At 40.0% G+C, this 15290-nt stretch overlaps 1 protein-coding gene across 2 annotated transcripts; it reads right to left on the bottom strand.

Annotated features, from left to right (window-relative positions):
* Positions 1-4438: 4438 nt before the first annotated feature.
* ubxn4 (UBX domain protein 4) lies at positions 4439-14113 on the bottom strand. 2 transcript variants are annotated; one of them, XM_026928293.3, is made up of 13 exons: positions 13924-14113; positions 11852-11954; positions 11663-11691; positions 10904-11022; positions 9636-9777; positions 9224-9356; positions 8387-8441; positions 8103-8267; positions 7235-7362; positions 6699-6801; positions 5547-5678; positions 5213-5427; positions 4439-5114 (listed from the first exon to the last, which is right to left on the bottom strand). In XM_026928293.3, the coding sequence occupies exons 1-13, from the start codon at positions 14003-14005 to the stop codon at positions 4976-4978; spliced, it is 1545 nt and encodes a 514-aa protein (XP_026784094.1). In that variant the 5' UTR covers positions 14006-14113; the 3' UTR covers positions 4439-4975. The 2 variants fall into 2 exon arrangements, with proteins under 2 accessions (XP_026784094.1, XP_026784095.1); XM_026928294.3 differs by having other exon boundaries at positions 5213-5424; positions 13924-14020.
* Between the last annotated feature and the right edge of the window lie 1177 nt (positions 14114-15290).

Here is a 15290-nt window from a genome sequence, read left to right on the forward strand (position 1 = left end):
GTTATTGGTGGAAGTGTTTAAGAAGAGTTCTGTTCCTGCAGCTCAGTTTGCACCAAGCAGGGCTATGTAGCTGCTGTGTGAAGCCTGAGATAGTGTAGCATGGGTTATTACAGTGGAAGGTATAAAAAAAAAAAAAAAAAAAAAGCAAGAAGATATGATTAGCAAACTGCAGGCAAAGGTCATTCAAACAGTCTGCATAGAGAATAAGGTCTTTGATTAAAAGCAGTACAACTCATAGGGACAGATCATAAGAAATCATCTTCACAGATCTAGCTAACAAACAGTAGTTGTCTTAAATGGTAGTAGTAATGTTTTTTTTTTTTTTTTGGTCTTCTGGTGCTGTTGTTGAAATGTATGACTGAATGAAAGTAAGTGTGACAAAGGGTGTGTTTACAACAGACAAAAGATGGCCTGCCATGTATATGTGGAGGCAGGGTGACATCAAATGATTACTCAGTACCCTTAACATGTTGCCTACTAAGGTACTTCAGTCTGGCAGGTCTTTGAAGGTAACACAGTTCATGACAAAAGCTTTTCATTTCCCTAATGCACCAGTGAGATACTCTAACCCCCTTCCCCAAGTCCATGAAGGAAGCCATATCTGGTTACTATGACAACATTAGCTTTTGCACAAACCTGCTCCATGTCAGGCTAATGTTAAAACTTGGCATGATCAATTCTACCAGACAAACTTTGACGTCATGGGTCCAGAGGATGAAAACAATTGCTGGGCTAAGCTGTTGGACAACTTTAACATTATAACAAGGATATATTTATCTCAAAATTAAAAAAAGTAGTCTACATTATACAATAAATGTTCCTAAGCCATATATAGGGATGATGGATTTTGTCAGTGGAATGCGTGGCGTGTGGCGTGACCTGCCTTTGTAATGTATTAATAAAAGCCTGGATATTATCCCTCAATCTGCCTAAATGAAGGTCAAATTTATGATTTTAAAGATAGAATTAAATTTTTTTTAAAAAACATTAAAAGTAAAAAAAGCCATGTAAACACTACATAGCCATCTGTTAAATATTTTTCTTTATTTTTTCTACAGACTCATTTGCAGAATTTTGTGGTAAACCATAATTGGCTGCTATCAGCAACTTCTTGTTGACTGCAAAAGGAGAGAGTTTTTTTTTTTTTTTTCAATTTGTTGAACCACAGTCTCACCAACATCTTCCTGGAACATTGTTTTGGGTAAAGCAGAATCTGCAGATGTAAAATGACCTAGATCTACTTCTTCTGCCTTCTATAGGAAGTGAGTGACTTCAGGAGTGTGTAATAAGACCTCAGATTTGTGGTTGAAGCTTATCATAAGCCCCCTCATACTATGCCTGCCTTGCTTTAGACAAGGTGTTTTTTGTTTTTTTTTTAAATCGGCCCTGTTGGGTTTAAACTCTAGCTGTCTTTTTTTGGGAATTTGTTTAGAGCTCATTCTTATACCAGGCTTTAAAGTTTAGTAACGTAGTGCTGTACCATGTTAGGTTGTCAGAGATTACTAGTCTTGCTAAATGCACATAGATAGGACTTGTATAAGCTTACACATTCAAAAACAAAGTTTTCTCTTTTGTATTTTGGATTCATTGTCCTGTGATAGCCTGCAACTCTGACATTCTTCTTCAAGTTTCAAGTGGAGCTTATTGTCATTTCAACCATATACAAGTATATAGTGAAACGAAACAACGTTCCTCCAGGACCAAGATGCTACATAAGACAAACACAGAACAACACAGAACTATAAGGGACTACATAATTTATACATAAACTGCACAAGTGCAAACATGTGAAGACAGCACAAGACAGTGCAATGACTACTGGGATAGACAATGGGCATAGTAAGTCCCAGTGCAGCACCGACCAGTACACAGTTCTGTTTAAAAGTGAACCTAGTGACAATAGTGCAAATAGTACAAGAGTACAATACAAGTAGCTGAAATAGTGTAAACATAAGAGTAGCAGCCTATGTGCAGTATAATAAGTACTGTAAAAGCATAAACGTGCAAAAACTTGCAAAAAAATTGCAGAGAGGATGGAGGATGCTCAGTTGTGTGTGTGTGTGTGTGTGTGTGTGTGTGTGTGTATATATGTATGTATGCGTGTGTTTTCAGTCCAGTCCCTGAGTGCTGAGGAGTCTGATGGCTTGGGGGAAGAAACTGTTGCACAGTCTGTTCGTGAGGGCCCGAATGCTCCGGTACCGTTTACCAGGCGGCAGGAGGGTGAAGAGTGTGTGAGAGGGGTGTGTGGGGTCATCCACAATGCTGGTGGCTTTGCAGATGCAGCGTGAGGTGTAAACGTCCGTGATGGAGGGTAGAGAGACCCTGATGATCTTTTCAGCTGTCCTCACTATCCGCTGGAGGGTCTTGCAGTCCGAGACGGTGCAATTCCCAAACTAGGCAGTGATGCAGCTGCACAGGATGCTCTCGATAGTCCCTCTGTAGAACATGGTGAGGATGGGGAGTGGGAGATGGGCTTTCCTCAGTCTTCTCATACTTCTCTTCTGTATTTGTCATTCCCTCAGTGATTGTAAGCTGTCCAGACCCTGAGGCAGCAAAGCAATCCTAATGCTCCCACCACCATGCTTTACAGTTGAGATAAAGTTTTGGTGTTGGTGTGCAGTGCTGTTTTTTCCAAACATAGCATTAGCATTTAAAAAAAAACAACAACAAAAAAACAGTTTGTCGCATTGGTCCCCAGACTTTCAGATTTGCAGGATCTGGAGATTTATGAAGGATATTTGCTGTCACCGTCGGGTTCTTCTTCTTTTTCACAGGAATGTACAAAAAATGTGCGTCTGTCAGTAACTAGACATTTTATAGGTAAGGGTATCTCTACATCTCACACCTACAACCTCATTAATCAGAACATCTTACTCAAATCAGCTTTTACAGAATTGTTAGCCCATGGGTACATTATTTTACACAGAATGTGTTTTGTCTATCATTATGACTTAGATAAAGAGCATCAGACTACTTTTTAAACCCTGGCAAACCAAATCAGGGTTGGTCTTTTTTTTTTTTTTTGCTACTATATGTACATTAAAAATGCTGTGCGTTTGATTTCTTCTTGAAAAAGTAAATATCACCATCTACTGGTAGCACATTGCAACAGCAGAACTGAAACATTGATATAAAATTCATATAAAAATTTATATTCATAAAAATTCAAAACTGCTGAATAAAAAGCCAAGTGATTCAGTGCACATTTATAAATGTAATTTTTCACTCCATTTTCTGTACCGCTTAACCTTCACAGGGCTGTGGGAAGCCTGGAGCTGATCCCAGGGGACTCGGGGCACAGGGTGGAGCACACGCTGGATGGGGTGCCAACACATCGCAGGGCACAATCACACACACACACACACAATGGACAATTTAGATGTTAATCGGCCTGGAACACGTCTTTGGACTGGGGGAAGAAACCGGAGTACCCAAAGGAAGCCCCCAAAGCACAGGCTTTGGCAATATGCAAGCTCCACAGACACAGGGCAGAGATGGAGGTGGGGGGTGTTTTTTGTTGGGTTGTTTTTTTTTTCTTCAGCTTTTGCAAATCCAGGTTTTGAAATTGCTTGATTTAAGATTGAACCCAATTCAGGCAGGATCGTGAGTAAAACTGTGGTTAAGCAGGAAGTGACGCAATGTAGTAGAACCTTCAATGTTCTTTTATTATTTAATAGTGTTAAAATGATTCACTCTTACACCCAAAAAGGTTTAGTTAATCTTTTTAAAAAAAAGCACAGCAAAAAAAAAAAAAAAAAAAAAAAAAAAGGTACACAATTTTCCCTTAACCATAAATATAGTAAATCAGCTAAGATTAATTTTTACACTGAAGCTATGAGACTAATTATGAAAGTAATGGAACCGTAAAGCCGCCAGCTTCAACTGCTTTAATTGCTTAAAGTAAAACTTGATTCATCCTGATACCTCTTGTGCTTGGAGATTCTGTATTTGCTACCCTTTTTTAAAAAGTTACTCATACTCAAAGGATACTCTTACTCATATTTCACTCATTTCAAACAGCAGCAGAAATTACAGTAGAAATCAAACTGGAAGTATATTATAATCTGAATCCTGTCTTAGGTTTGATTTATCTTAAATTCACCACTTTAAAATTTTAGATGCTTGTATGATGATGATGCTTGTACTTGTGCAACATGCTTTTGTCTATTATTATAGATATCAGAAAACTCATAAGCAAGTCGACTTGAGCTTCCTGAATGACTTGGTGCAATTTGAGGTGAGTGTGTGATCGTCTAGTGTGTGATCGGTAGATATAAGCTTCTTCTACTTTCCTTGAGATTTCAGCACAACACTAAAAATGTTAACGTATGACACATATCTTGGTTGATAGAATGAATTTCATGTACAGGGAGAATTTTGTAAACTTAATTGTTCCTTTTATTTGTTTGCTTAAAAAAGGAAAACGTTAAAGCGGATCAAAGATTTAATCGAAAAATCTTTATTGTTTTGTTAAATGACAGTGTTAAAGTGACTTCCACTTTCAACTAGTAGAAACATTCTTCTGCCAAGGGGTCCAAGCTTCCGTATAAAACACACTGGTTGCCAAGACCCTATTGCCCCAAAATCAGTCACACAATTTTGCTGGAAACTTTTTATGTCATACATGTTACAGTTTAAATAAAAAGGCAGCAGGATTCAAGCTTCCAAGCCTCTAATTTAGCCTGTTTAGCACGCAAGGTGTTATCGTAAGAATACTGCTGGAAAGCAAATGGCAAAAATCAAGAAATCTACACACAGTGGATGTCTGTTTAAGCTTACATGAGAGATTAACTTGGTTTTTATCTACCCATGCAAGGGAGAGGTGGAGGGTCGGAGAGGGAAAGAATAAAAATCATAGCCCTAAATCATTTATAATCCACCGTTAAGACACGCGCAAAGTCAAACCAGGTCAGAGAGTGAGAAGACAGGAGACGACTGGGCAAAAAAAAGAGAGAGATAAAGTGGGGTTATTGCACTACATTTGCTGGGTGGAGTTGCCGTTCCACGTGTTGTTGTCGTCTTCGCTGTCCTCTTGGGTCCTTAGCCGGTAGATTTTCCCGTCTTTTTTAAAGTCTTCCGGTCGCTTCTCTAGGACCCGCTTGCGGATTGTTTCTCTGGAAACAGGAAAAGATTTGATAAAGATCAATAAATGACCTCAGCACGCATTTAAGAAATGGAAAAGAATGATTTTTTTTTTATCAATGTGGCCCACCTCTTTGGTTCTCCAGAGTTAGCGTTTAAGGAGTTTGAAGGGCGCTGTGGCTGGTTACGGGGAGCTGCTGCGGCTTCAGGAGGAGGGCTGCTGAAGAGGAAGCTGCTCACGAACCTCCAAACTGCCAGGAGAGGGTACAGGATGGTGCCCAGAAAAGCCCAGATGCCACCTGTGCTAGAGGACTGGACTACGGTGTTAGCGGGCCTTCCTGACTGCTGAGGGGAACAACACTGAAACTCATTTTTGGCTCTCTGTATATAAAACCCACCCTTAATATGCAGTATACTGTAACCTGTGATGCATCACTACTCTCAGTAACTAGTAAGCGGCTCACCGGCAGCAGGACAATGGAGGCACTGGGTGCAAGCTCGAGCTCCAGCAAAGTCTTCTCCAGATCTTCAGCTGTGAACTCACGCCTGGGAAACATGGTGGCCAGAGAGAAGTGCCCGAACCTGTTGCCCACCTCCTGTGAGAATTCGGGTGAGTTATTCAGGGGAGTGTATAGCAGACTACCAAAGCAGAAAGTGCAAATTCAATTTAATGCTTACATGCTAAGACCTTTTTAATGAAACTATAAGATAATATACTGTTACACCTTTAAGGCTACACAGTATATTAAAGCAATGCACAGTATATGTAAACACCAATCCAGCCAGTCTTGCAGTATTAAAACGCACCAAGTTCAGGTATTAAATGTGTGACGAGCCTCTGTAGCAAAGCGATAAAACACTAGAACCAAAGCAGAATGAGAAATATTTAAGTGTTTATGTTAAGTCTTTCTAAATCTCCAACTCCATTTACATCTATCTGGTCACTCATCTTTCTTTAAGAACCAGCAAGCTTAAAAAAAAAAAAAGCATAAGTATAAATATGTTTATGAAAATCATATTACTTAAAAATTAAAGCTCTAGACAGAGGAAAGGAGACCGACATTCCTCTGTGCCAATAAGGAATACTGATATAAGCTATAAAATCCCAGTAACACTGCTGTATGCGATATACACTTGTCAAAAAAAAAAAAAAGTGTAAGATGGGCAAGAGTCAGTAATTATAGACCTACAAAGTGGCCTACTGTACATATGAGCAACTAGCAAGCCTCACGACAAATAGAAAGAAAGTTCAGAATAAAAATTTAGACAATTGACAAGCTTGTAACTTTAACAAAGCACCTTGCCAATAAACAATTTTTTTTTTTTTGGAAATTTTGGAAGCTGGAAGGTTTTACCAATACACTTTTCCAGTATCAGATTTCCATGATTTTTGTATGAATGTATACAAAAAAAAAAAATCACACTAATATCTTCAATATTATGCAAACTAGTTATAATGCTGAACTCGGCTGTGTGAGCCATGTATCATGTCTCCAGTCTCTTCTTTTTGTTAGAGCCTTTTGTTCCTGTGTGTGTCTCGTTCAACAGTTCTCATGTTGAAGAGAAATAGTCAGTGCATAAACACAGGCTTAAACTGAACCGATGCACGGACTGACCTGAGCTGCAAACTGCCTGGCCTCCTGCAGCTTCGTCTCTGAGGGAAACTGATTGGTCAGAGAGGAACCGTCAGGGAGGCGGAACTGTATCCTGGCAATCGTACTGTGAGGAAAGGAATACGGTTCAATCATACGATACAGGAAGCTGCTGCAAGTACAGCACTGTAACAGCTGCATCAGTGCAAGTCATTGCTGATTTGGCCTAAAACTATTTACCTGCACCTGAAGGTTAAATTATTATAATAAACATTATAACATTATAAATGTTGGTCATTTTTATGCAGTTTAACTCAAACTTGGAAAACTGTTCCTGAGTCCAATCCACTAAACGATAATTGGATTACACAAGTTTAATTTAAATTAAACCACCAGAATGATGATTCAGATTCAATTCTGTTTTTTTTTTTTTTAATGGTCTGACCTGCTTGCATACAAATAAATCTCGAGAATCAAATAATATACTGATCTCCAATGCAGACTTTCGTGCTGAAATAAAGCATGATCAAAATAAGCTCTTTCTTTTGTAAATACGGGACCTTCTCTCTCTCTGTGCAGCCTCTTTCTTCATCTCCTGCTCGGCCTGTCTGGCTTGTAGCGCTGCCGCTCTGGCTGCGTCGGCTTCCTCCTGGGTTTTAGCGTAGCGGGCTGCCCGCTCTGCACGGTCCTGGAACAGCACAACAGTACCACATTCTCACTCTTTTTGTACAACACTGTGTAATACGTGTAATACGAGGTTTTTCACCAAGCTTAATATGTTACGTAAATATTACCTGCATCTGGTTTTTTTATGCAAGATGTGTTTGTTACATTTGTGCTTCAAATGTTTGTGACATCATGTTAGATAAGTGTAATGGGGGAAAAAAAAAAAAAGGATTTTATGTAAAAGGATATCCATTTTTATATCCAATGATACAGACAGGCTGCTCGCTGACAGTTTAATAAACAGATCTACACATTTTATTCATTTATTAGGATCCCTATTAACAGTCAACTTTTAATATAAAGGTCAACTTTGCAAATCTTATGCCATACTGAAATATCATTGCACTGTTATTTTGAACTGATCTCGTTTTCTCAAACATCAGTTTGTACTTGATGTCTTCACTACATCCAAACACGCTAGAATTCTCATCTCAGCTACCAATCTGTATCTTCTCCCATTTATTTCTCCTGCTTGTGACTTTCAACCTTAAGCGTCTTCAAAACCTTGGATCTCTTTTGCAAAATTTTAGAGAGATTTTAACTAAAAGCTAACCTTTTACAACTTTTACGTGTTTTGTATGAACATTTTATTGAACTTTTATTCCTTTAAGCAATTTAACTGCATGTATTGTTTACATGTTTGCCTTTGCATTTGATTAATAGAAATAAATCAGTGAAGTGTAAAAGGCAGCAGTTTGAGACCTGAGCGATCTGCTGTTTGACCCTCTCTCTGGCCGCCTTCTCTTCAGCCTTCTCTCTGTTTCTCTCCTCCAGCATGCGCTTCGTTTTCTCCTCCTCCTGCTTCCGCTTGAAGTCCAGCATGTCCTTGCCAAGCTTCCGCCGCTCGATCTCTTTCTTTATCTCATTCTGGCCGTGAGAAGGGACTCGGCATTAGACAGGTTTAAGCTCATGTAAGAGCAACTATAATAACAAATATAGAAATCTGCACAGTGTGGTGTGAAAGTGTTATAAATCGCAAGACTTGCCTCCTCTTCTCCCTTCCGTTTCTGTTCTCTTCTTTCTTCCAGTTTCTTTGTTAACCTAAAAAAAGGAAACGCATGAAAATGACCTGAGTGATAAAGATTATCTCATCTAATATTAAAAGGAACAATAATGAGCTACATTACGAAGACTGAGCTTAATCTTCACACAAGTTAAACGTGCCCCATTTCATTTCATTTCCTGTTTCATTTGTTTACTATTTGGCCAAAAATCATTGGCTGAGGAGAGTGTAGGAGGACAGTAAGTGCAAACAGTGCAAACAGATATCAAGGAAAATCAACCAAAACCACAGGATTAGTTACAAATAAAAGTATCCAGCATTTCTTTTCTTTTCTTTTTATTTGCTCTCAGTCCAGATATCCTTTATTGTATTTTTGCAGCACTTAAGCAGCTGTCCGTTGGCTCAGTTTATGCCTCGTTGGTCAGTTTAGCAGCTTGCCTTTTTTTGGGGGAAAAAAAAAATGCTGCATGAAACCAAAATTACACAGTATATTGGGTTCACTTCCTGCACTTTGGTCAACTCAGGATCGAAAGCTCCATATGTGAAAGCAGCCACAGCTTTTCAAATGAGAATCTTACTGTCGTTGTAAAGTAGTAAAAAAAAAAATCTGAAAACCGTATTAAAAAAAAAAGGCTTATTGTAGGACTTTAGGTATAACATCATGGTCATGCTTCCCATTATATCACACTATAAAGAGGCACCTCACGAGACACTTATGTAACGCACAAATACCGTGTTCTGTGATTTATCAGATTTGCTGATATGGTCTGTCTGTACTTTGTTCTTGTTGCAGCATGACACCCCTCCGCAAAACCTTTACCTCTCGACTTTGGCATCCAAGGGCTCCTCTGCCTGAGACGCCTGTGATGTGTCTTCTGATGATTGGCTTGTATCGTCACCTGGAGTCACCTGACCTGAAGCCCCTGCTTCTTCCATGGGCATGGACAGAGATTCTATAAAGATTTATATATAAAAAAAAAAAAACAAAGCTAAGACCAATAATACCAGCTCAGTGTAAGAATAATTTCATCCGACAGCATGAAAAGGTCTGATGCTTCTGACATGCAGCCCTGCCTTGAATGAACCGAAACCATGACATGCAAATGAAGAAGCTTTGCATGACTCCAACAAGCCTAAATCCCTTAGTCTGATATTTAAAAATGTTGTTAAACACAGACATATGAGTGATGCAAGTACACTCTGGAGCAGTGCAGTTATTCCACACGTCTCACCTTTAGATGCAGCAGCAGTGGAGGGGTTTCCTGTTACAGTATCTGAGTTTACAGGATGGCTTTCAGAAGGAGAGGGACTTTCAGCCTGGACGGACGTCTCCGGGTTTGGCTGAGCCGGAGCGGCTGTCTGCTGAGCGTGTACCTATACAGGTAGCAGGGGAACGGAGAGGCGGTGAGAAGATCAGACAGAAGTGTGGGGCAGGAAAATACTAGGAATACCAGTGAAGGGAGGCATTTTAGTAAGTAAAGAATAAAACATGATGGAAAATAATCGACATCACAATAATCCAAGTGTTTTATTCCTCTCGGTTTATCATTGATTACAACGTTTAAATTATTAATGTTGTTAAACGTCCATGAGACAAGTTAGTTTCTGTCATCGCTTACGTTATTATAACAGCTATAAACGGTTGTTTATAGCGTCCTCTCTCTTTTTTTCTTTCTCTTTATGTTAGTAAGCCAAAAGTACACCTTGTCATGATACTGAGAAACTGCAAAACTCTTCTGAAGTCTTTCTTGTGGTGGAACAGCTTTATTCCTAACACTGGAGACTCCTTCCATAAAAGGTAAACAAACATATCAAAGATTCAATGTTTTCCTTCTTAAATAATCCCTTTATCACTGGATTTAGGGTATGTAAAGCATCATATTAGAAAGAGTGCATTAATATAAACCTGCATTGGGTTATTAGAGGGTTTGTAAAATCACTGAACTACGCTTCAGAATAGTGGCTTAAGGATTATACAGTCATGTAGATGTATTTTATAGAACAAATGGTGTATATATCATTATGCTTGTTGTCCATGGTGTGAGAATGTGTGGGGAAGAGTGTATGAACAACTTGCATATGTTGAGTATATAAACGTATAGAAATGACTATATAAATGTGGTGTGTGTCACTAATGCTTTTTTTTTGTTGTTGTTGTTGTTAAAAGACTGAATGTATAGATGTCACTCGATATGATGATCTACAGTATATTTGTTATTTTTAACACTTTAGGTTACAGAGAATTTAGGTTTTATGGCTCTGTAATGAACCATACGTGGCATTTAATGATAAATTCAATTATATTAACCACATGTGTTTTAATTTTTAATGGTAAATCATAACATATGAAAATAAAAAGGGATATAAAAAAAGGTTATAATAGATAATAAAACAAACGCATGTGTCTCGCGCAGGAAGAAACCCTTTTTCTCTAATGTTTAAACTAAACACTGTTGTTGTTGTTGATGGTGTGTGTGTGTGTGTGTGTGTGTGTGTATACCTCCTTGACTTTGCTTATCCTGTTAGTCAGCTCCTCTGCAGAGACGCCACCAGCGATGATCTCCAGGGGAATTCCATTGTCGCCTATGAAGAAGCTGGATGGAATGCACACCACGGGATCTACCAGGAACTAACGTTAAGGGAACAATTAGCGGCTTCGGCTTTCGCTTTCTCATTGGAGCCATCTTGTTAGCGTTAGCTGTACCGATGCTGAACTCAGTTTCTGCCAGACTCCACCTAATAACTAAATATTAGCATTAGACACTACTGTTATCTGCAATTATTTGCCAGTACTTGCACTTTACTGCATTATCTGTCATTATTACTATTATTTATATCAGACTGTTATTTGCACATTACATTGTATGCATCATGCTGCTTACCTCTACCTGTATACTGTTTATCTCAACTAACTGCACTGTAATTCTTATTTATTCCACCTAATTGCCATTTGCATACTGTTTACCTTTACCTGTAAGCTGTTAACTTATTGCACCATAACCTTGTTACCTCATTTTAACATATTTGCTATTTGCACTACTGGTTACATGATAACTGCATTTCCGTTGTCTCTGTACTTGTACACTGACAATGACAATAAAGTTGAACCTAACCTAGCCTAAGTGCATCAACTACTAATGTATCAGGATCATAATCAATGCCTGTCAAGAATCTAGACTGAATTTAGGACTGATACGAGTCCTGGATCAAACTATGACGAAGTCAGCCTTGTAATTCGAAGGAGGTCCTGAAAGGATACAGATCTGTGAAAACTGGACACACGTCTCACTGCGAAAGACAGAGGGATTTCATTTCACACAATGCAAAAACATTCTGCCATCTACACATACCCCACGTTTCCAAAATGGCTGCCTTGATCTCTGTTTTATATCGGGTATGAAATCATATCTTAGTGCACTAAACGTCCGAGCTGTTAGGAAGTCGTCACCTTTTGGCGTCCACTTTAATGGCGACGAAGCAGTTGTTGGTGAGCTCAGCTACGTGCTCATCCTCCCAGCTGGACAGCATCTGTTTGGACTGCTCGTCGTCTCCTGGCAGCGAACAGATCATACTTGTTAACACAGTTCAATTCGATTTTATTTATATAGCACTTTTAACAAGGTCACGAAGCAGATTCACAGAAATCCGGATACAGATTCGCCCTTAATGAGCAAACCAGATGCTAGGAAAAATACTCCCTGAGACGACAGGAGGAAGAAACCCAGACTCTAAAGGAATCCGTCCTCTTCTGGGTGACACAGGATAGTGCGATTATGGGTCATTACTCACGTTACCGCAGGATGTAGGGTGTAGAGTACGAGCATCTCTTACGAAATCAATTCTTTATTAGAGTTGTGATTTTAATCTATAATATCAGTGTTATTGACTGTTCAGTGATTGAGACTTGAGCGTAAACTGTACAGCTAGAGCAGTGCTTCTCATCCTTTATTCAGCCATGGACCCCTAGCATATGACGGATCCTCTACATAATGTGTAGATATTAATGTATAATTATAATGCTTAATAACATGTATAAGTAATCCACACTACATGTTTTCATAAAGTCTCAAATGTAATCAATTTTCAGTTCAGTATTAGATTTGATACAGTATTACACTGGCTGCTATTCACGCTGCTTTAACATTAACAGTGACATTCTTGTGCACTGACATTAACATTTCACATTACACACTGACAGACACATTTCATTTCACCTCATCAATGTTAAACCTGAAACTGAAGGTTCTGTAGCCGGGGGGAGCTACAATGTTCACACATTTTATTGATAACATTACACTGAATGATTTGATTATCATTTGATTATCACTCTGAATGATCATTTGTTTATTTAACCCATCAGTGTTGGACACAGTGCGAATAACGCAATAATAACAACGACACAGTGATCATCGATCACTCCAGAATGAGCAAGCTAAGCTACACTAGAGAGAGAGAGTTGTGAATGTGCATGATTAAGTTAATATAGGTTCCTATCTTGAGCTATATATAGATCAGAATTGTCACGTTTTTCCAGTCTGACCAAAATGCTGAAACCAAAAACTGACGCATGTTCTCCCTGTATCTATGTTTTTTTCTTTCATCTCCCAAAAAACATGTCAGAAGGTGGATTTGCTAAGATAAACTCCCCCTAGGTGCGAATGCGTGTGTGTGTGTGTGTGTGTGTGTGAGATGCCCTGTGATGGACAAGCATCCCATAGAGGGTGTACTCCCGGCTCACGCTCAGTGTTCCCAAGATAGGGACCGGATCCACCGCCACCCTGACCAGGATAAAGCGCTTACTGAAGATGGATTAATGGATGGATGGATGGATGAACGGATGGAAGAATGAACCCAAATAATCCTGCTGCACGTCACTACCTCGTCCGTGACACTTCTCCCTGCAGCAGAAGCTTACAGAAACACAGCTCAGTCATGCAAAGTGCGAATATTTGGTCCTGAATCCTGAGTGACTTCCTGCTGGACATGTAGTGCACTACCTAGGGGTCGTATTCATTTTGTATTGCACCAGGGAAGAAACATGGTATTTGGGATACAGCCCCTGATATGAACAACAAATCAATCTGTTCACTGAGCTGTCAGGAACCTCTATTTATTTATTTATTTATTTATTTGTTTGTTTATTTCCTGATATCTGTATGATGTCATCCTGACACAAGGCCACCAGCAGATTAGCCAAGTTAAGGCTGTGTCCTAAATCACTCCACATTGTATAAATAGTGCACTCCGCTTCACTTCAGTGTATCCTTAGTGCTTTTCTAGGGAACATGGAGATCTCAGACTAGCATTACTCTTAGCTAGCTCCATTTAACCCTGTGATTTACATTACATTTGCTAGCTGAAATGTAACATTACTGTTTTCTTGTACATCCTAGCTGGATTTGCTCAGCTAGCTTTAGCTTTAGCCTTGGCTGTAGCTTTATTTACATTTCCTAGGCCTTTCCTCGGCGTAGCTGCTAGCGCTAGCGAGCTAGCTCTGAGCGTCACCTGGGTTTCATTTACCTGCAATGACGACGACGAAAACAGAGCCGTGCTGTTTTGAGGTGGCAATGGCTGCCGGGATGGAGCCCTCGAACCAGCGCATCTTCTCCTGAATTAGCCGCTTCGCACACTTTCTGCGGGACAGCTGTCGGTTTGCATCTATGCTGTCACATCAACTAGAAACCTGTAATCTCATCACGGAAGTGACGTACAATCAGAGCGACATGGGATATGTAGTTTTTTGTGAGGTTGCAGAGATTAGCTACTGAGGCTAAAATATAATTAATAAATGGAATAAATAATAACAGCTATCAACAGTGAAGCAATGCATTATATATGTATCGATATAATTTTACATCTATGACACAGATATAATCAGCTGCACTGTATGTGTGCTATGTTCACCATCATGAATAAGCTTTATTCACTGTTATTAAATAATTCACAGAGGTTCCACCTGAACTCCTCGTCTCGTCTTAGCCACGCCTCCGCTTCAAACCCTGCTGAACTTCTGATCTCTGCAGGTAGAGCTGTGAATACACAAGCGTGTGTGTTTGTTCAGCACAGAGTCAGCAGTGATGGGCATCGCTAGAGCCCGGGCTTTCTCTTCCTCCTTCTTCTCCTCTTCCTCTACCTCCACTTCCTCTCCTTTTTTCTTCTTATCCTCCTCCATCTCCTCTCCTCCTTATCTACATCCTCCTCCACTCCATCCTCCATCTCCTCTCCTCCTTATCTACATCCTTCTCCACTCCATCCTCCATCTCCTCTCCTCCTTATCTACATCCTCCTCCACTCCATCTCCTCTCCTCCTTATCTACATCCTCCTCTACTCCTTCCTCCTCCATCTCCTCTCCTCCTTATCTACATCCTCCTCCACTCCTTCCTCCATCTCCTCTCCTCCTTATCTACATCCTCCTCCTTCCTCCTCCATCTCCTCTCCTCCTTATCTACATCCTCCTCCACTCCTCCATCTCCTCTCCTCCTTATTTACATCCTCCTCCACTCCTTCCTCCTCCACTCCTTCCTTCTTATCTACATCATCCTCCTCCTCCTCCATCTCCTCTCCTCCTTATCTACATCCTCCTCCACTCCTTCCTCCTCCATCTCCTCTCCTCCTTATCTACATCCTCCTCCTTCCTCCTCCATCTCCTCTCTTCCTTATCTACATCCTCCTCCACTCCTTCCTCCTCCATCTCCTCTCCTCCATCTCCTCTCCTCCTCCTTCCTCCTCCATCTCCTCTCCTCCTTATCTACATCCTCCTCTACTCCTTCCTCCTCCATCTCCTCTCCTCCTTATCTACATCCTCCTCCACTCCTTCCTCCATCTCCTCTCCTCCTTATCTACATCCTCCTCCTTCCTCCTCCATCTCCTCTCCTCCTTATCTACA

The sequence above is a fragment of the Pangasianodon hypophthalmus genome, chromosome 5, assembly GCF_027358585.1.
Source record: "Pangasianodon hypophthalmus isolate fPanHyp1 chromosome 5, fPanHyp1.pri, whole genome shotgun sequence".
Classification (NCBI taxonomy): Eukaryota; Metazoa; Chordata; class Actinopteri; order Siluriformes; family Pangasiidae; genus Pangasianodon; species Pangasianodon hypophthalmus.